The sequence below is a fragment of the Brachyhypopomus gauderio genome, chromosome 9, assembly GCF_052324685.1.
Source record: "Brachyhypopomus gauderio isolate BG-103 chromosome 9, BGAUD_0.2, whole genome shotgun sequence".
In the NCBI taxonomy this organism is placed as follows: domain Eukaryota; kingdom Metazoa; phylum Chordata; class Actinopteri; order Gymnotiformes; family Hypopomidae; genus Brachyhypopomus; species Brachyhypopomus gauderio.
The window spans coordinates 14,649,033-14,671,714 of NC_135219.1; the positions used below are offsets into that span (position 1 = coordinate 14,649,033).

General features: G+C 40.7%; 1 protein-coding gene across 4 annotated transcripts in view; it reads left to right on the top strand.

Annotated features, from left to right (window-relative positions):
- The first annotated feature begins 2,098 nt into the window (after positions 1-2,098).
- The window catches only part of LOC143523178 (uncharacterized), a 42,697-nt gene continuing 22,113 nt past the window's right edge, over positions 2,099-22,682 (top strand). For all 4 annotated transcript variants that reach the window (XM_077017449.1, XM_077017452.1, XM_077017451.1 and 1 more), the window contains exons 1-9: positions 2,099-2,417; positions 17,406-17,503; positions 18,697-18,791; positions 19,020-19,068; positions 19,191-19,343; positions 20,720-20,884; positions 20,965-21,111; positions 21,651-21,824; positions 22,120-22,152. In XM_077017449.1, the coding sequence (XP_076873564.1) occupies positions 17,425-17,503; positions 18,697-18,791; positions 19,020-19,068; positions 19,191-19,343; positions 20,720-20,884; positions 20,965-21,111; positions 21,651-21,824; positions 22,120-22,152 (895 nt within the window). In that variant the 5' untranslated portion in view covers positions 2,099-2,417; positions 17,406-17,424. The remainder of the gene's footprint in view (positions 2,418-17,405; positions 17,504-18,696; positions 18,792-19,019; positions 19,069-19,190; positions 19,344-20,719; positions 20,885-20,964; positions 21,112-21,650; positions 21,825-22,119; positions 22,153-22,682) is intronic.

The following is a 22,682-nucleotide window of genomic DNA, read 5'->3' on the forward strand; positions in this document are numbered from 1 at the left end:
CCAAGGAAAAATGGTCAGCAGATCCTTTTAAGGTCTTCATTCATTATTTTCCTGTCAGCTTGCTTAATAATGTCAGCACATTCATGGAATTCTCTGCCTTAACAAATTCATAATATTCCACCGTAAGCATGTGTCAGTGAGCATGTGTGAGTATGGACAATGTCAGTCAAAGCGCTTTGAAATCACACGCTACAAACAGCAGGCTGCAAAATCGAACCAAAAACCCAATAATAATGTTTAGCCTACAGCGCATCCTGCAGAAACACATAGCTAAAAAACTATAGGGCCTATGCAATGTTTTTGAGAGAGCTGCCTTTTTAGATTCCACAACAAATCCATTGTGGTAGTGATAACTTCACCACACTGTTTCCATTTCCACTGTCTGTTTGAAAATACCTAGAGAAATCTAAGCTTGCAAAAACATACAGAGTAACTTCTTCATGAACCATTGTCGTGTGTTGCTGTGAATTAGTATTGGAATGATAGTGGGGCAAGAGAAAACATAAACGCTACACCCTGGTGAAAAGCCGCTCCTCGCCCTGGGCCAAACCGTAAAGCAACATTCCCTGCTCCACTCCCACTTTACACTACTCTCATACTCTGACAGACAACACCATGAGGCCATGGAGAAGTCAGAGGTACACTAGGGCAAAGTACGTTTGTAGGCTAGAAAAAAACAACCTCATATTTCTGGACCGCTTATATTGATTTCAGTATATAATACTGAATATGGATAATTTGTTGGTTTTGTGTTGCTTGCATCACACCCTGCAGCCAACATTCCCACAGCACACAAAACACACACATCAGTGCATAACACACACATCAGTGACAGCATTCAACCACTCCCCCTATCCCAATCACCCACTTATTGAATTGCCATCTGTTCTTCATTCATTGCTTCATATTGAACATGCCAAACAAAGCAGAGACTGTGCAAGCTTGATTCTCCACTTCTGTTTATGATGGGTTTTTTTCTTTTATGTGAATAATGTTCTTTAAATGAACATTTGCAGTCTGCTGCACTCGCACTTAAATCCTGCTTCCCAAAAATGGTACACAGCATAGGAAGTGTTGATGTTTTAATAATCCAAACAATAAAAATTATTTTGTAATAATAATAATTTTCAGATGTGCTTATTCAGTAGCAGAATGATAAATCATGGTTTTACAGGGCATAGGTTGTTATGTATTGTACTGGAAATAAACAAAAAAAATTGGGAAACTGAAGACATCTCAGGACATCTGAGCATCATTTGCAGTTCCTTCTGTTTTTACAACATTCACAGTGGATCAACGTTTATAAGAACTAGCCAGATTACCAACACTGGAAACTACCAAGAGGTCATTACCAGGATTAGTCATGTATTTCAGCACAACATTTCCAGGTTCAGCTTCTGTTTTAAACCATTGGGTTGACTGGTCAGTGTTTTGGCTATGTTCAGAAATGGAAAAGTGCATTTTGATCTATGAGTAGTATAGGCTGGAGGTATATGATCATGAGTTTTGCTGTGTGAAGAGAATGAGCAGTGTTTAGTTTTACAGGGTGAGTGAGTAATATGTTTTACAGGGTAAGTGATTAGATTTGTTTTACAGGGTACGTGAGTAATTTAGTTTTAGAGGGTAAGTAAGTAGTTTAGTTTTACAGGGTGAGTAGTTTAGGTTTAGAGGGTAAATAAGTAGTTTGGTTTTAAAGGGTAAGTGAGTAGTCTAGTTTTACAGGGTAAGTGAGTAGTTGACTGCAAGCATTGTGAAAAAAAAGTATTTAAAATCAGATTCCAGGACCAACTTTTCAAGTTGAACACTTCAAAACACAATATGGTAATATTAGTATTTGTGTAATTGCATAAAGATGCATTATCATCAATTATCATTAGAAATATAAGCAAAAAGCCTATGTTTGAGATGCCTGGACCAAGACAATTCCAGGTCAGGTCCTAGGTTTTTTTCACAACGGTTTTTAGTTTCTGTTAATCTGTTAGTCTAATGTTATTTGTACTATTTAGGTTTGAACTATGGTTAATTTCTTTGTGAAGTATTTATCTGTGGTTCACAGTGTTCTCTATTTGTATCTGTAACCTGTTTTAAACCCTGACTTGCGTTGTGCCTCTTGGATTATTCCCTTTGCTTAATTCCTGTTACCTTTAGGAATTCAATCCATGTCGGCATTCTTTTCTTAGCATTACGCATGTAGTTTTACGCATGTCATTTTACCCGTACGCCATTTGCTATACTTTTTCTGTTAACATCTGCTTAACATTACATAAATAAAAGAACGTAGGTGACCTGGTTTTAAATCTGCATTCCATATACCTGGGTTTAATTGGCTTAATGGACCTCTGGGATGCGTTGAATCTGAGCATGAATGACTCTGAAACCTGATCTGATGAATTAGTCTCTGGTCATTAGTAAGTAAGGTGAGTAACCCTGATTTTTTAAATTTGTTTTATTGTGATTGTCACATATACAGTACAAATGTAGCAATTGAATTTATGAATTTCCCCACTGTGAGGCTAATAAAGGATTATCTTATTTATAAGTGACTGTCATTGTTAGAAATGATGTAGCAATGTAGCAAGTGATGAATTCAAAAGCTATTATTGTATAAAGCTTGTAATAGAGAGATCTTAGACATACTCAGAAAATATTTTCTAGAGTTTGAAATTACAGCAATTCAAAGTCTGACAGCATTTCTGATGAGAAATCCTTGAGAATAAACAGATATGTTCTACAATGTTATGAAAGTATTTTTATACATAATGTCTATATATTTTGAAATCACTTTTGGGTACATACATCTAAAGACATCTAAATACATTTAAAAATGTAACATTCAATATTTTATGCAACCTAAAATAAGATGTAGTGAACTATATGATTTAATTAAAAGTTGATTTAATGAAAAGTTGATATTTATGCATTTGAAAACATGTGACAGAATGAGGTGTGCGTAGATACTGACATGCTGTTCTGAACGTGGGGGTGCCAGAGACCAAGGGTATGCTTGAACAATGGATCTCAAACTGGTCTATCAAGTGTGTGACTTAGTGAGATTCTGAGTAAACAGAGAGCTCTGTTTCATGATACTTGTTGAACAGAGAGGTGTAAACTATAAAAATACATGTTCCTGGTAAACCTGTCAGAAATATGAAATCAATTTGTAATGGACCCAAGACATCACACTACAACAAAGCCATGGATCATTTACAATTAATAATGTTTTAATATGATTTCTGTCCTTTTTGTTCATTGTTTTGTTCACTTTAAAGTGTGTCATACTGAGTGTTAATTAACAGTGGTCAGCATCACAAACACACGTTATGGATGAGAATGTGTTCTTTAAGGTGTGTCCCATTCTGTGTGGCACTGTGAATCAGTGGCATACAATACATAAAGCTAATTCTTCTTTTGCACAAACCCCTTACACACACCCTTAAATTATTGTTTGTAATACATGCTCAGTGGTCTTCAAAATGTACAAGACAAACCAAGAGTGGTGTGTATGCTAGAGGCTCATTGTTAGCTAGGAATACGTTTCATTATAAACCTGAAAACCAGCATAGGTAGTTTTTCCTTGCCACTGTCGCCTTTGCCTTGCTCATTAGGGCTCTGGACCCATACGATTGTAAAGCTGCTTTGTGGCAACATGTGTTGTAAAAAGCGCTATATAAATAAATTTGACTTTCTCTTTGACTTTGAAAACAACTTCGAAAACAACATATATTTTAACACTGAAAGTGTAACATAAGTATAATTTACTATTATTATTTATAGGGGTGGGAATCGTTTACTATCTCACGATTCGATTCAATTCCGATTTTGGGGGCCACGATTCGATACAAAATTGATTTTCAATTCAAAAACGATATGATTTATAAAAAAGTCTGCTTCAGTCTATAAAATCTGCATGATCTACTACAGTCTACTTTGCAAGACAGAATGACAAATACAGAAAATAAAGTGTCTTTCACATTTAATAAAAAAAAAATGCTTTTTGTTGTGTTACCAAAATTCTTGAGCTTCATTTTGCAAGCTGTCAGGGCTGGCTCAGATGCTGTTCCACCAGCCGTGGCTAGGGGCACTAGAGTCAGTCCCAGACTAAACCGGCATAACCGTACGTTCTCAGCCAGTCTCTGCTTTCTCTGTGATTGCTTCTCATTTTAATTGGGAGCATGTGGCTCAACACGTTGAGCTACCAGAGATGACATGAACATGGGGTAAACTTTAGGTCTTTTGAGGCAAGGATGTTCCTTTGATCACCTGGCTTGAAAATGTACAATGTCAATGCGCAGTTGCCTCTACAATTTATTTTTCAAAGCTGAGTTTGTCATCTGTCCACAGAATGTGAACTTGGTTTCAGGTATTTGACTAAGCGATATCTTGCTGGGAAAAAGGAGGATGTGGGATTTGAACCCCTGTCGCTCCTGCCATTTGCTTTAAGGTGTCTCGCCACCTCTCTGTTATGATTTCTCTTTACTTATTCGAGTATCTATCTCCTGCATCGCTTCCTGACCCATCTCAAGTTTTCCCAATCCAGTATTTCTTCCTATCCGTTTTGCATTCATTTTTGGGAAGGGCTTTATTTTGCTGCAGCGTTTTTTGCCTGCTGCCATTTACTTCCCCTGGTGTCCTTGGTTTCGTTTTCGCGTTGCATTTATCCGCACTGTTTTAGTTCCTGTTATTTTGTTTCTTTCCCCTGTCTCTCTACAGTTGAGTGTTATTTTTCACGCGTTGTATTTTCCGCGTTTTTTTTGTTTCTATTTACTCCGTGCCCTCACGGTTTTGGTTTCTATTCTTTTGCGTGTTGAGTCTTCCACATTGTTTTGTTTGTTCATTCTGGGTCGCTGTGCACGTTTCCCTCTCACTAATACATTTGACAAGTGTCAAACGTCTTGATCTTGTGAGTCGGCATTAGGATCCACCCTTCTCTATATTATTTCACGCGGTGTGTACGTTCCCGTGCTCACCGTGATACACAAGCCTTGCACATGAGCTTCATTGTGTCAAGTTTGGTCTTCCCTGGCATTCGGTAAAAACCAAAATGAACCCATATTTTTGCCTTAAACGAAGACAGGACAGGTTGAATATCTCTTTCCTCCATCTGTTTTCAAACTTTTCCACGCATGAGTGTGTCCCAGAACCTGCTGCATAAAGTCTCGCGTAATTTGTAATTACATAACGTGAGACTTCACCACGACTTAGAATCGATTTTGGGACATTTAAAATCGATTCTGAATTGTAGTAAATGAGAATCAATTTTTGGTATGTGAATCGATTTTTTGGCACACCTCTAATTATTTAAGTTTCCTATTGTTGCTTAATATGCTTATATTCAATGCTCATGTTGCATATTACAATTTTACAATGAAAACTTTGATTAATTTATTGATGAATACCTGTATACCAGGGGTACCCAACTAAATTTGTCCGCGGTCCAATTTTGGCAGATACCTGTGACCTCAGGTCCGGTGCGGCAGGGGTGGCGAACGTAAGTTGTTGAGCGGGGAGTGTTTTTTCAATAGCCCTGAAATAAATGCTCCGGTTTTTTTTTTTGGTCCGTATCCAGTTAATCAGGAATGAGATTGGGTCTGGACAGGACTGCGTTCGGGTCCGCCAGTTCAGTACCCCTGCTGTATACAGTGTTTTAAAAGCATTCACCCAGTTAATCACTTTCTGCCTGCATATTTATGGCACACTTCATATATCATGGTTCTTCCAAGCCTAGTTTTGGGCAAACAGTGGGTCCACATCACACCATCAGATCTATCAGATCTCTGTAGTTCTTTAATTGATTTATGAAGGGTTTCTGATTTTGAAACACTCCTAGACATTTCTCATAATAAACAGCATAGATGTAATGTGTCAAATGCAGTTACAGTGTCAGGGCTGGCTCAGATGCGACTCCCAGGATGGCCACTAGGAGTCCACAAGCCAGTTCCGGGCAGGGTCTCCGCAATCAGCAGTGATCTGTCACATCTGACGTCATCCCTACTTAAGGAAGGGATTTGAGACAGATCATTGCTAATTCGTTTTGGTCTCCATGACTCACGTTACCATATCTCTGGTTTGCTAGTAATCTCTGGCCTTCCTCAAGTTTTCTCCCTGCTGTATTGTTCTTATCCGTTTCTTTTTTAGTTTGTAATGGGTATTTCCTTTGTTGCAGCGTTCGCCTGCCAGCCAGCTACTTCCCCTAGCGTATTTGGTTTTCTTTTCTTTTCTCTTCTTTCCCCCCTGTGCACATTGAGAACTTTTTGTTCCCTTTATTATTTTATTTCCCCACGTGTCCGTTGTGGAGTTTATTTTACTACACATTGAGTCTTCTGCATCTTTTCTGTTCTCTTTTATTTTTTCCCTCACGTTTATTGATTATTTCTGTTGATACGCATTATAGTTAGTCCGCGTCAGTGTTTCCCCTGTGCCAGCCTGTCTCACACGCTCTTCAGCGTTCGTTGTGGTTCTTCATATTGCGAGCCGGCACTTGGATCCACTTAATCTCAGTGACATTAAGTGGTGCTTACTGTTTCAATGAGTCTATGAAGCTATAACAACTTATTTATTATATTCTGACCTTACCCAGAAGCTTTTTTATGAATACAATATGAGAACAGTTTTTGAGGTACAGGATAACCACATCCCTCATGGCAACCGAGCATCACAATGGGGAAGAAAGGTGATTTAAATGACTTCGAACGTGGCATGGTTGTTGGTGCTAGACGGGCTGGTCTGAGTATTTCCGAAACTGCTATTCTGTCTGAATACAATTTTGAGCAATATATGAACAACTGGAATAATATGTCCACAAAGTTCCTTGGTTCGTTCATTCTTTAGAACTTTTCATGCCATACTCACACAGACAGCCATTCAAAGTCCATTAAGTATTTGAGAAGAGTACACACGTGTGGGTTGACCATGTTGTTCTTTTTCACTGAGACCTTCCCACCTTTCTTGCTGATGGTTGGATTAATTCCAATGAAGCATCTAAAATAAAAAATAACATAGCCCCATGCTTTATATCAAAGTATATGTTTGATAGGCTCCATGTTTCACATTTAAAATAAGATGCAATTCTAAATTATACCTGGTCTTACTTTAAACCATCACTATCCCAAGTCCTTAAATCAAATGTTAACAATTATATTTTGGCCTTTTCTGAACAAACTGGCCAGTGTACAGTCATGGCCAAAAGTTTTGAGAATGACACAAATATTATATTTTCACATGATCTGCTGCCCTCTGGTTTTTATGTGTGTTTGTCAGATGTTTTTATCACATACAGAAATATAATTGCAATCATATTATGAGTAACAAAAGCTTTTATTGACAGTTAGAATTAGTTAATGCAGCAAGTCAATATTTGCAGTGTTGACCCTTCTTCTTCGGGACCTCTGCAATTCTCCGTGGCATGTTCTCAATCAACTTCTGGACCAAATCCTGACTGACAGCAGTCCATTCTTGTACAATCAATGCTTGCATTTTGTCAGAATGTGTAGGTTTTTGTTTGTCCACCCGTCTCTTGATGATTGACCACAAGTTCTCAATGGGATTAAGATCTGGGGAGTTTCCAGGCCATGGACCCAAAATCTCTATGTTTTGTTCCCTGAGCCATTTAGTCATCACCTTTGCTTTATGGCAAGGTGCTCCATCATGCTGGAAAAGGCATTGTTGATCACCAAACTGCTCTTGGATGGTTGGGAGAAGTTGCTCTCGGAGGACATTCTGGTACCATTCTTTATTCATGGCTGTGTTTTTAGGCAAGACTGTGAGAGAGCCAATTTCCTTGGCTGAGAAGCAACCCCACACATGAATGATTTCAGGATGCTTTACAGTTGGCATGAGACAAGATTGGTGGTAGCGCTCACCTCGTCTTCTCTGAACAAGCTGTTTTCCAGATGTCCCAAACAATCGGAAAAAGGGGATTCATCAGAGAAAATGACTTTACCCCAGTCCTCAGCAGTCCACTCCATGTACCTTTTGCAGAATATCAGTCTGTCCCTGATGTTTTTTTTTCTGGAGAGAAGTGGCTTATTTGCTGCCCTCCATGAGACCAGGCCTTGCTAAAAGAGTCTCCGCCTCACAGTGTGTGCAGATACACTCACACACTCACATGGGCAACATGGTGGCTTGGTGGTTAGCACGTTTGCCTCTTTTTGCACGTTTTGGTGGCGTTGGCGAACGTAAAATGGACACAGATTGAGTGTTATATCGCCGGTGGTTGGCGCCAGAGCTAGCGAACTAGTAACTCACGCATGAGAGTTGGCAACCCAGCGGACAACATTAAATGTTACCGGATCGAGGCAGACAGTTACCGGAACGCACGCTTCAAAATTAAACAGTTCCCGGATCCTGTTCCGGCAGGATCCGGCTCAAATTAAGCCCTGGGCCTGGCGCTTGCAGCCTCCTTTTATAGTGTCCAGTGGTGTCATTCTTACTTAATCATGACAGATTGATCTCCAGCCCTGTCCTCATCAACACCCACACCTGTGGTAATGGAGCAATCACTGAAATTATGTTAGCTGGTCCTTTTAAGGCAGGGCTGCAATGAAGTTGAAATGCAATTAATTGCTTTTAAGCTGATCACTCTTTATAACATTCTGGAGTATATGCAAATTGACATTATAAAAACTGAAGCAGTAGACTTTGTAAAAATTAATATTTGTATCATTCTCAAAACTTTTGACCATGACTGTATGTGTGGTGGACTTGTACTGCTTTTATCTGCCAACCAAACTTTAATTCCACATTCAATAGTATTTTTAAAGTTTTTCTTAGCAAAGGCCTGGTGTGGCTGCAGGGTCAGTGAAGATTTATCAGTTCAATATTCTGACCATTTGAGGTTGCATTAGAAAATATAAATGAGTGTAAAATATATCACTTTTCTATTTGGTACAGAAACAGATAAACAAGTAAAAAAATTTCACAGTGATACATCTTTGCTAAGTTATCTATTTGGTCATCCTAACACAGATTTAATGAAATGCAACATCTACTTGCTTGTTAGCTTATAACAGCATTTCAAACAGAAAATGGAAAGAGGCCACGGTGTTGAACATGGAAATATCTAGTATTTAGCCTCATGCTAATGCAGCATGCAGCATGTAGAATTAGTAGTTCTCAAAACTTAACACTTCTCCACTGAACAGCATGTTAACAAGTAGCTACTACCAGGAGTAAAATGGCCACAGCACTACAAAATAAAATAAAAACGCAAAGAGGAACACGATGTTTTAGTTGGTTCAGGTGCTAAATGTGGTTGAAATTCTGAAACCCTTAAATGGTGAGCACAAGATAAGTCAGAAGCTGTTGGGTAAGATAATAAAGTACAATGATTTATTTTAACAAGGCATGGATTAATCCAGAGATCTCAGTTACATACACACAAGGTGTCTGTCGCAGAGAGCTAATTCTCCACTCTGAACTCTCATCTTTTATACTTTTAATCATCAATACACACAGTGTCCACGAGGTGAACATGAGGTTATTAACCAAATGTGATTGGACAATACATGAAATAATTAACTGATTTGACAGATGCATATTAGCCTCTCCCCCCGCATGCCCTCTCCACGCTCAGTATCCTCGTAATGGCATGATAGACTGAATGTCGCCGTGGTCCCTTCCAAGAGATGATTAGGCGCCTCCAACGAGGTCAGTTTAGGAACACCAGAGGAACATCAGATTAGGACTGAGCCGAGGCCGTCCAGAGAGAAGACAAACACTTCTGAGGCCTACTGAAGCCACGAGGATGGTTTAATGCAGGGGTACTCAACTGGCGGACCGCGGTCCGGATCCGGACCCGAACGCAGTCCTGTCCGGACCCAATCTCATTCCTGATTAACTGGATACGGACTAAAACAAAACCGTAGCATTTATTTCAGGGCTATTGAAAAAACACTCCGTCACGAGTGTTACGTTTGCCACCCCCGCTCAACAACTTACGTTCGCCACCCCCGCTCAACAACAAGTCTGCCTGGTTGAAGCTTCGCGAGCGGCGCGAGGGTCCGCGCGGCGAAAATGACGTAATCGCTGTGGCTCCGCGTGTGCGCGAGTGCCTCGCGCGCTGTCGGTTCGCGAGGTCGTGCACCTCTCGAATTTTCTAACTTCGCGCCGCGCTTCAGCGCAATGAACAAAGTCACGTTTTCAGGGTTCATACACCTTTATAAGGTGGAATTCAAGCACTTGTACGCCACTTTCAAGGTTCATTTCAATATTTCCCAGCATGTTAAACATAATTAAGTAAAAAAACGCCCAATCTTCACGTCTTCACGTTCTCTCATGTTTCGTCCTGGAATTACAAGAGGCTCGTAGGCCTATTTGTTAACCTAATACAAGAGAACTATTCAGTCAGACAGATATTTGTTGTGAAACCAAGTAGTTACAATTTCAAGCATTTTAAAGTACTTTAACCTAAATTCCAGTACCTTTCAAACCTGAAACATATAGCAACATTAAAGTTGGTCAGGTAAATGTTCATTTTCCTGTTTTGAGGGGTGTTTCTACCACATATCGTTTCGGACAAAACGCCTATCGTTTAGGACAAAACGCTCGCGAAAGTATAAACGCCTCCACCGTTCGCGCCCCCCCCCCCCCCCCCCCCGCTCAACAACTTACGTTCGCCACCCCCGCCGCACCGGACCTCAGGTCACAGGTATCTGCCAAAACTGGACCGCGGACAAATTTAGTTGAGTACGCCTGGTTTAATGTATACTAAGAAAGCCTGACATAAATGGAAATCATCAAATTTCCATCACACCGCAGCAAGCTTATCAACGACCAACAAAGTATAGATAGATATACTGTGTGTACAGGAGACCAAGTGGAAGGGGAGCAAGGCCAGGAGCATTGGTGGTGGCTTCAAACTCTTCTATCATGGTGTAGACAGGAAGAGAAATGGAGTAGGGGTAATCCTGAAGGATGAGTTTAGTAAGAGTGTAGTGGAGGTAAAGTGAGTAAGTGACAGGGTGATCTGTGTAAAGTTAGAGATTGATGGGGTGATGATGAATGTCATCAGTGCTTATGCTCCTCAGGTAGCTTGTGATATGGAGGAGAAAGAAGAATTCTGGAGAGAGTTAGATGAAGTTGTTTTGCAGGTTCCTAAAGAAGAGAGAGTGGTTATAGGAGCAGATTTAAATTGACATGTTGGTGGAGGGAACAGTGGTGATGAGAAGGTGTTGGGTAGATATGGTGTTAAATAAAGGAATACGGAAGGACAAATGGTGGTATATTTTGCTAAAAGGATAAAGATGGCTGTAGTTAACACTTACTTTAAGAAAAAGGAAGAGCACAGGGTAACGTATAAGAGTGGGGGAAGATGCACACAGGTCGACAATATCCTCTGTAGGAGACGAAACCTGAAAGAGGTTAGTAATTGCAAGGTGTTACAAGGGGAGAGTGTAGCTAAACAGCATAGGATGGTGATATGTAGGATGGTTTTGGAGGTGAAGGAGAGGAAGATCAGGTGGTGGAAGTTAAATGATGAGGACTGTGGTGTAAAATTCAGGGATGAGGTGAGGCAGGTACTGGGTAATGGTGGTGGTGTTCTGGATACCTGGGATGAGACTTCAAATGCAGTGAGGGATGTGGCTAGGAAGGTACTTGGTGTGACATCAGGACAGAGGAAGGTAGACAAGGAGTCCTGGTGGTGGAATGAGGAAGTTCAGGAAAGTTTGAGAGGAAAGCGGTTGGCTAAAAAGAATTGGGATTTTCAGCGAGAAGAAGAAAGTAGACAGAGGTACAAGGAGATGTGACGCAAGGCAAAGAGAGCAGTGGCAGAAGCTAAAGAGAAGGTGAGGAGAGTGTCTTGGGAGGGTGGAAGGAGTATTTTGAGGAACAGATGAATCAAGAGAATGAAAGGGAAAGAAGGTTAGAAGAGGTAGAGGTTGTGAATCAGGAAGTGCCTCAGGTGAGCAAGGAGGAAGTAAGGGCTGCAATTCGGAGAATGAAGTGTGGTAAAGCAGTTGGACCGGATGATATTCCAGTGGAAGCATGGAAATGTTTGGGAGAGACAGGGGTGGAGTTTTTGACTGGGTTATTTAACAGGATTTTTGAAGGTCAGAAGATGTCTGAGGAGTGGAGACAAAGCATAATGGTGCCAATTTTCAAGAATAAGGGTGACGTTAAGAGCTGTAGTAATTACAGGGGAATAAAGTTGATCAGTCAAAGCCTGAAAATCTGGGAAAGAGTAGTGGAAGCTAGGCTTAGAGGAGAGGTAGAGATCTGTGAGCAGCAGTATGGTTTCATGCCAGCTAAGTGCACCACAGATGCAATGTTTGATTTGAGAGTGTTAATGGAGAAGTATAGGGAAGGACAGAAGGAGTTACATTGTGTGTTTGTTGACTTAGAGAAAGCTTATCTTAGAGTACCAAGACAGGAGCTGTGGTATTGTATGAGGAAGTCAGGAGTAGCAGAAAAGTATGTGAGGGTAGTGCAGGATATGTATGCGAACAGTGTGACAGCAGTGAGATGTGCGGTAGGAATGGCAGATGGGTTTAAAGTGGGGGTAGGACTACATCACGGATCAGCCCTGAGTCCCTTCCTGTTTGCAATTGTCATGGACAGACTGACGGACGAGGTTAGGCAGGAGTCCCCTTGGACTATGATGTTTGCTGATGACATTGTGATCTGTAGTGAGAGTAGGGAGCAGGTGGAGGTGAGCTTGGAAAGATGGAAATGTGCTTTGGAGAGCAGGGGAATGAAAGTGAGCAGGAGTAAAACAAAGTACATGTGTGTGAATGAGAGGGCAGACGGTGGACAGGTCCAGTTACAAGGAGTTGATTAGGTGAAGGTTGACGAGTTTACCTACTTAGGGTCGAGGGTACAGAGTAATGGAGGAAGTGAAAGAGGTAAAGAAGAGAGTGCAGGCAGGGTGGTTTGGATGGCATAAAGTGTCTTGGGAGATCTGTGATAGAAGAGTGTCGGCTAGAATGAAAGGAAAGATCTATAGGACAGTAGTGAGACCTGCTATGTTGTATGGACTGGAGACAGTGGCACTGACAAAGAGACAGGTGAGGGAGATGGAGGTGTTTGAGATGAAGATGTTGAGATTCTCATTTGAAGTGACAAAGAAGGATAGGATCAGAAATGAGTTTATTAGAAGATCAGCACATGTAGCATGTTTTGGAGATAAAGTTAGAGAAGCGAAATTGAGATGGTTTGGACATGTACAGAGGAGGGAGGAGAGGTATATTGGTAGTAGGGTCTTGAGGATGGAACTTCCAGGCAAGAGGAGAGGTAGACCTAAGAGGAGGTTTATGGATGCAGTGGTAGAGGATATGAGAGTGGCTGGTGTGTCAGTGGAGGACACTCAGGACAGGGCCAGATGGAGGAGTTTGATCCGCTGTGGCGACCCCTAAACGGGAATTGCAGAAAGAAGAAGAATAAGAATAGTTTTCTATCTTTTTTTCATGTGACAGTGTTGAGTCACTGAATTTGGCGACCACAATATCACAAGTAGGGATGCAAATTATCGATTAATTCATTAATCGTTAGTTGACTGATCTTATCGATCGACTTTCGATTAATCGATAAGCAGGGTTTTTTACCTGAATTTCAGTGTTTCAATAGGGCTTTTAAAAATATTAGCTAAATATACTGCTCAAAAAAATTAAGGGAACACTAAAATAACACATCCTAGATCTCAATTAATAAAAATCTTTGAAATCAGTTGAAAATCTCTCATTTCTACCTGTTGTCTGTTCCATTTGCACAAGAGCAGTTGAAATTGATTCACAATCAGTGTTGCTTCCTATCTGAACACGAAGTGTGGATGACTTGGAGTTACATTGTGTTGTTTAAGTGTTCCCTTTATTTTTTTGAGCAGTGTAGTTAAAACACTTTGTTCAAAAAGTATATATTATATTATGATAATTATATTGTATTATATTATATATTGCTCAAGTAATTATGCATGAGGAAATTTTTATGGTATAACAAAATACATTCTTTCATTTTAAAAAAGGAATAAATTAAGGACTGGCTCAGTTCAATTTGAAACATTAGACATTAAAAAAAGAAGAAATTAAATAGAGAGCCAAACAGAATATTATTGAGCCCATGTTTGGACAATGTTTCTAGCTTTGTAGTGAACACATGCTGTAATGCGACCGGAGAGTGCCCAAGTTTCCACAACATCATTGAGCTTGTCAGTTAAACTGTCAGCGGTGTGTCTATCCGACATGTTTGTCGTAATCAGCACTGCAGATTTTAGCTGCCAGTTCTCGTCAGTGTAGTGGCACGTCACAGTAATGTAACTTTCTTTTGTTAGAGCCGTCCAACAATCTGTTGTAAGGGCTACAGTAGTAGCAGTAGATAGCTTTGTTTTTAGCTCACTCGTATTTTTTTGTAGCGAGCTTCGAAAACGCTCGCCTTCCCAGTGTAGCTGTGATCTTAGGTTGACCAGGTGCACTGGTGAAATGCAGGACAGCTGCATGCATGGTGTTCAAATGATAATTGAGTGAGCTAGTGGAACTGTTGTACTTCAATACCGCATTACACACAGAACATTTGACTTCTTTGCCTAAATTAACAATGTTGAAATTGTAGCGACTACTACTCCTCGCAGCGAATTCCCTAACAGACAGGCACTTGGCCCTTTAAGTGACACTGGGAGAGCGGCGCCTGCGCGCGCAAGGGGAGGGGAAGAGAACAGTGCTATTGTTTGAGTTATAATGTCAAATTTGGCGAACGAAAATTGTTGACGTCGTTGAGGCCGTATACTCCAACGCTAGGAATCTAGCACTAGGACCCTGGAGCGGTTATTTTCTGCATTAGCGCTAGATTCGGCAAAGTTCACATCGCAACTGAACTGAACAACTGAACAACACACACTTATAATAATTTAATGCCTCCCCTCATAAAATTCCAGACATTTTAAGACATTTTTAGGCCTTGAATATGGAAAACTTAATTTAAGACATTTTAAGACTTTTTAAGGACCCGCGGGTACCCTGATACAGGAGCGCTCTCTAATGATTAATCGTGATTAATACATTTTGATCGAGTAACGTCTTAATCGACAATTAATCGAAAGTCGATTAATCATTTGCATCCCTAATCACAAGATAAATGACCAAAATGAAATAAAAGAAGGAAGCCTGTCTTTGGTGTCCTGTTGTCCAAAAGACTTGAGTGATGTCATTTCTTGATGTACATGCTCATACGGATCATACCATTGTTTTTGTGGGGGAGATTCATTTGTGTTACGGGGTTGAGTGGTTACTCAGGTACAGAAATAAATAATGTGATTTTAATGAATATTTATCAATTCATTTTGAAAAAAAAGATCACAAACAATTACACAGACAGTTGTTTAGGTTGATATCAAAATATATGGACTTTTTAATAGTTGTATTTGGTATATTTTAATTATACTTTCATTGAAGGCCATGAGGGACATGACAAAATTGATGCTAATAAAAGTTCTCATTAAAAAATCATTTATAAAAATTACACTGTATTAAAGGAGATATTTCAATGTATGTGTAAAGCTGTTAAAATATAGATTTTTGTGACCCAGTTTGACGACGTTACCTAACGCCATTATTTTTATTGGCGTTATTCGCAACAATGCCTACGAATAATATACGAACAGCTAGTCAGTATTTACCTTGTAAAAATAAACTGGACAATATTACTCGTAAATGTTGCTTATGGACACCGTTAGCTTGTCATTCCTTGGAAATAGCACATTTGTGACGTTCGGGGTGGCGTGAAGGACGAGACACGAGTCCTTGGTTGCGACAGACGTCACTTTTAATATTGACATATAGCGCACGAAAAACACCTAACATACACAGAGACGTGTAAACTTTAGACAATGACGAGCACAGGACACTGCGCGAGCGCACATTAAATAGACAAACCACATCAGCCCCCTGTGATGACGAGACGAGCCACAGGTGAGACAGATATTCACAGGACGAAACCACACCCACGGAGATCCACTGACGTAGACGAACCAACGCGGACGACGTAAACACACGCCCAAAAGGGAGGGGCTGGGGTCCTCAACGTGACAACATTTTGAGTCCGTATCTCCTCCGGCTGGCGGACGCGCCCGGTGCAGCGCGGCTGTCGTACGCGCCCGGTGCAACGCGGCTGTCGATTTTCTCCTCCTCACCCTCCAGGATCCCCTCCATGGACTCTGCTGGGCTCTCACCCCGGGAACAGTCCATGGGGCTGGCCCTGGAAGATCTGGAGGACGCGTTCTCCCCCGGAGTCCTCCGCCCCTTTACAGTCCCCACGGAGGAGGGGAGACTCTCCTCCTCATCCTCCGTGTAGGCGTCTTCTTCCTCGGTGTAGAGGTCGCTGTCCTCGAACTCGGACACTTCCGAGCCCACGGACGGAGGATAGCCCTCTTGCTCCTCTTCCTCCTCGCCCTCCTCTACGGAGGGAGTGGGACCTACGGACGGAGGGAGGTAGTCGTCTTCCTCCGACTCCTCTCCCTCCTCTTCCCCGTAGTTGAAGGTAGACGCGTCGCTCTCGGACGGAGAGTAGTCCTCTTGCTCCTCCTCACCGTAGTTTACGGTAGACGCGTCGCATATCGAGGGGGGGCAACCCTCCTCGTCGTCCTTCTCCTGCTCCTCCTCCTCGGAGTCCCCCTCTCCGAACTCCTTCTCCGGGGTGGACTCGATAGCCTCGTAGACGCAGGAGTCCACCCTCAGAGGCGAGAGGGCGCGTGCTGGAGGAGGGCGTCGCTGGCGCTCACGCCAAATCCGCACCACCCCCTCGCGGAGCTCCTCTGCCAAGTCGGGGTCCTGCGTCCTCCGTACCGCGGCCAGCTGGAAAGCGCAGACGGGATCCTGCTCCAGCTGCTCCTGTGTTGGCACAGCCTCCTGGCGCGGAGAGGAGCCTTCCTCTCAACCGGGGGGGGGGGGGGGGTCTTCCTCCAGCTCGAGGATGCCCACCCACAGGGGCGACAGCTCCCGAGAGGGAGAGGGGTGCCTCTCTACCCACACCCGAGCTGCCGTCCGGCGGTATTCTTCGGCCAGCTCGGGTATGGAGGTCTCCCGAGCCGCGCACAGCAGGTATGCACACTCAGGGTCCAGCATCAGCTGCGCCAGAGTCGGCGGGGCTTTGCGACGCGGAGGAGAGGGAGAAGAGCGGTGATGCCGCATGCTGGGTTTCTTCCCTCGTTACAGGGCCGGGGTCCTCAACGTGACAACTATATCTTTTCTTTGCATAAATAACTTTTCTTCACTGTAGATGTATGTTTTATTCATCCGGTGTAAAGATAATAATATGAAGAATTCATTGAAAAATCTCACTGAAATTATTTCAAATGCAAAATCAACCTTTTTGAGGAAGTGACTGAAACTTGGGATATTATGAATGCTCTGAAGCTGATCTAATTTAATGCTTTTGCATAAACCTGACACATGATATGTTATTATAAATATGTTATTTCCCAGGATGAGCCAGATACTTTGAATGTGGAAAATCACATGGAAACTCTCACATGATACTAACGTGAATGAGAGGTTTAAAATCTTCATTATGAGCAGTGAGGGTAAGTTTTATTAAAGTTAAATTTCTGCTAGTGTTGAAAATGTTGAAATGCAATTTGTTTGGTGAATGTAATTTGTTGAAATATGACAGTTCCACTCAAAAGGTCATAATACAATAGGCCTACTTACAGGAAAGCAAATCTAATTGGATATTTGTATAGCTATTCTATAATTCCTATGCAAACGAATTTGAAATGTTGTGCCATTATGTTTTTCATAAATATTATACAGTATATGGTATATGAATATAAATATCAATAAGGCAGTATGAGGTAAAGGCAGAATGCCAAGGTGTAGTTTCACGTTAATAATTTATTTACACAGAACATGACGAACAACACACGTGACACACACACGGTTAAATACACAGGCATTAATAAGACATGCATGCAGCACTTAATACAAACAAGGGACAGGTGGAACAGATAACACACACACACACACACACACACACACACACACAAACAGACACACAAAAACGTATATGCAGTACAATCAGGCCTGATAGAGGGTTGAGGGGCCAGGGGAGGGGTCAGGAGCCAGAGGAGGAGTGAGGAGTTCATTCCCATTCAACGTAATGAGACACTAACACAACTCTTGTTTCTAGTTTAAAAGCTACAGTTTTATTCCCTTCGTCTCTTACCAGGTTCTGTTAAGTCTATTTTGGTGAATCATTTTGAGACATACTGCATGATTTAGCTCACCCGTAATAAAATTGCTTACATACCACAAGTTCGTCGCTGCTTATATTATGAGTAAAGAGCAAAATGCTCTTTAAATGTAGCTCACTAGCTAGGTATTTAGAGGTGAACGCATTGTCATTTTGATGAATTTGCTTTGCGTACCTGCAGCACATTTTGCTGGGCTTTCAGAAATTGTGAATAAAAACTGAATGCAATGATGTGGAGATGGCAAATGTCAATATTTTATTCGTAATAGAACATAGATGACAGTTCAAAAGTTTAATCTGAGTAAATGTAACATTTTAAAAGAAAAATATGTTGATTCAAAATTTCACAACTCACTCATTACGGGTTGATCTGTGATTTGTGTTCTATTCTGAATAAAGTACTAGATGTTGGCACCTCCACATAATTGCATTCAGTTTTTATTCACAATTTGTTTAGTGTCCCAACTTTTTTGGCATCCGGTTTGAATGTCTAAAATGTTTCATTCTTTACGGTCACATTTACAGGGATGACATCAAAGTTCCTGCTGAGAATTTTGCTCATTTACATGTGTGTGGTGGACTCACAAAGGCTCCCTGATACTTATGACTTTAATATAGAGGTAAAGTTTAATTTGAATTCTACATTAGTATTATTGTTGATTGTTGTTTTTTTCGTCATTGTCCTGTTATGCTGGCCACTTTTGACTTGAGTCCTAGCTATGTGTTTTGTTTTTGTTTCTGTTCAGTCCAGTCTCTGCCCTGTCTCATGTCTAGTTATCCCTGCCTTTCATTTCACCAGTGTTTGGCACTGGTGTTATGGTCTAATCCACTTAAACATTCCATTTCAGTTTAGCTATACAGATGAACAACAGGATCACATAAGACAAAAAAGAGATGGTAAGAGGTTTCAAAAACCATGTTGTGTTTTTAAGACATTGGTCATTTTTAATACTGAGTTGCTTGCGTTTGAAATGCTTTGTAAACCACCATCTAAATGATAACAGTATTATTCTTCCCAGTGAATACAGGTCTACTAGAATACATTGTGCTGGTGGAGATAAATGTGTCGCAGGCAATTTTAATAGAACAAATTAAAACATCTGTTGACTCAATAAGGCTTCCATTTCAAGTTGATAACACAACAGCAATTACTTCGTTTAATATTACAACAGGTGAGTTCAGTTAATCCATTATTAACATAATAAATATTCATTGAGGTAATATTTGTTCTTTAATTAAATACATCTCTGGTATCTTACAATGGGAATATGGGAATCACTTCAAGCATGAAAGTGGAAGCACAAACTACATCTGATCCTTCAGTATAGCATTGTTTATAGTAGCTGGTTTAGTAGCTGGGGCAGTCATGGTCCTGTGGTAGGGAACTGGTCTTGTGACCGGAGGGCCGTGGGTTTGATTCCCAGACCTGAGGCCATGACTGAGGTGCCCTTGAGCAAGGCACCTAACCCCAACTGCTCCCTGGGTGTCGAGCTAGGGCTGCCTACCACTCTGGGCATGTGTGCACCACAGCCCCCTAGTAATCACTAGTGTGTGTTTGTGTCTGTGTTCTAATTGCACAGATGGGTAATTGCGGAGGACAAAATTTGATTGCGGTGAAAAAACACAATTGACAAATATGGCACATTTTGTTTCATTTAGGTAGTGTTTCTGTGCATAGCTGAATTAGGTTGTGCAGAGGATAAGTCATGTTGTTTCTTTTCTACAAGTTTTCCTCTCTTGCTAACTGCATGTCTTGGAAACAATGCAGTTCAGTAGAAGCAAAAATACTAGCAGCACAATGTAGAACTTCTCACAACAAACATGAGAGAGAATTGTACATGAAAACAACCCTCATAAGATAGCGCCATGTCTTATATAAGCTCCTTGACCCAGTTTCACTGGTTTACAATTTTAGCTTTTCTTTATGGAACAATAGCAGTATTTCCTTGTGAGGCCACCAGAGGGCCTTGTGCTTGTACGACACTTTGACATCTCCTTCAGTAAAGTTGCCTGTATGTGTAACTGATTCCTAGGCTTTGCCTACAATCACAAGGTACAGACTTTAGTTGACAGTGCAGTCTACTAGCCAGACTGTTGCTGATTACACATTCCATGACAGAAACCATTCTTATTTTGATTATAGTATCAGGTAGTGTTGATCCTGACATTGTTATATGGGTTAGGGTTAGGGGTAGGTTTGGCCTTAGGGTTATGTGAGAGGGTCCTGCTTGGGTATATGAAAAACCAGCAGTGGTATAAAGATACAAAAAAAAAAAAACCTTTAAGGTATGTTTTGGTGCATTATAAATGTGTAAGTTGTATTGTGAAAAATGTGTGTGCCACATATGGTTCCGGTCTTTGATAAAGGTTTGTTGGAGGAGTAAGAGTCTGTATCACCTACTTTGTCTTGACTGACCAACATTGCTTCTGATTCTCATCGTGAGATGCTTCAGTCATATTTACTCACACAGCCTAAATGAAAGTTACTGTGTATAATCACAATATAATATTTTAGTAAGATTTTGTTAAATATTTCTGTCTTCACTAGTGTGCCTTCCAAACGACACTAAATACCAGTGCATTTGTGAGGATCAGTATGTTTGGCCATATGATTATTGTACTGCCTATGAAGCTTGTGATGAGATAACTTTGGGAACATGTGGCTGTATCAATGCAATTCCGAGTGATGGAGGGATATGTGAACCAAAAAGTGGTAAGAAAAGAAATGAAGTACTTTCACAATTGCTCCTGAAATAGCTGTCTTTATATTTACATGACCGCTCTTTTCCACAGAAATACCATTTTATGATTTTTTGGTTGAAATTGAAATGAATGCAACAAACATAGTGAAAGAGGAAGTGAAGACCCTTCTGGGAGGAATCAGGTTCCCAGTTTCACTTGATGGGATAACAGAAGTCACAGAGGTGGACATTACAACAGGTGGACATCAGCCACATACTTTTCTTCTGTTTTGTTTTGAGGTGGACACGTTTACAACAAGTGTAAATGATCATAATGGGCAGGCATTTTTAACCGTATATTACATTTTTCAAAATGAGAATATACTAGCACAATGACAAGAATGCAAAAAGAAACTAAAAACTCTTTATCTAATCAACGAAGTGATGAAGCAGTTTGGTGTCATGGTAAAATTCCCATGACACAAAATTCCCATGATGGGCATTTTACTTTTTAATTGTCATTAAAACCTTGGTTAAATACCAAGAGATCTCAAAAACTGTCTAACATCAACCACAGTAATAGTAGTAACAGCTCTGCAGCACAAAGCAGCAGTAAGCAAGATGCGTTGGTTTGATGCAAGTGAAAATATGATAGTGTCAGCACTGTGAAGACTCAGCATTCTTTGGACTAAGACATGTGGTGTGAGACTTCAGGTGAAAAATTTACAAAAATGTACACTGAAGATACTCACCTAGAGTCTGTTCTAAACACTGTGATTCGTTCCTTTCATTTCCCAGTGTGCCTTTTTAATTATACTGGATACCAGTGCAGGTGTGAGAATCAGTATTTCTGGCCATGTGACCAGTGCACAACGTATCAGCACTGTGATGACATCATCAGTGACACATGTGGTTGCCTCGATGCTATTCCAAATGATGGACAGTTCTGTCAACCAATGACAGAGCTTTCTAGTATGTATAACCTCTAAAATAAACACATTTTTTCCATCATTTGAGAAGAAAGAAGTCAAATCTCAGTGTAGGAAATTGTATTCACATAATTCAGTTATGCTAGTTCTGAAAAGCAAAACACTAAACTATTCTAAATTATTTCTCAACTTTTCAATATGAAAAGCTTAAATTTATAAATACATACATCAGAAAGGCATTAGTACTTCAAAGAAATGTTCAGCATTATTTAAATTAATCTTGATTCTAAAATATGACATTGGATTTTTTTAATCATGTTTTTGTTGGTCCTTTATAGATATCTCGTGTCCAACTTCAGCGCCCCCAACAGGTAAATGTTAAACACTGAAATACTTGTCACAAGAAGTTATTGACAGTACTACCCGACTTCTGTATAAATGTATTTTATTTGTTTCATTTTATAGCAAATATGATAGAATTACAAATTGCTAGAGTTTATATATTTATCTTACAGTGCCTTCAGTTATTAGGGAATATATGCTGGTTACATTAACTCTCTACATTGCTCTATGATTATACAATAAGAATTTGCTCATGGCCATATACCTGATGTCACATTACGGGGGCCCTCTGACAGCCGCCCTTGGCAGTATTTCATGCTGTCATGTTGTTGTTGCGTTGTGTTCGTCTCTCAGGTGGGCGGGGCTCATTATGCAACCCGACACCCGAGTGTCGTTTGTCTGTCTATGTTTTGCTTTGTACCAGCTGACTGCTGGTTATTGTATCCTTCATTTGGATTACATTGTGGGTTTTCAGTTGGTGTACGTTATTCACTAAATCCTCTCTTTTTATTTGGTGTGATCACTTTTTATTTGCACTCTCCTGGCGTTACAGCAGGTT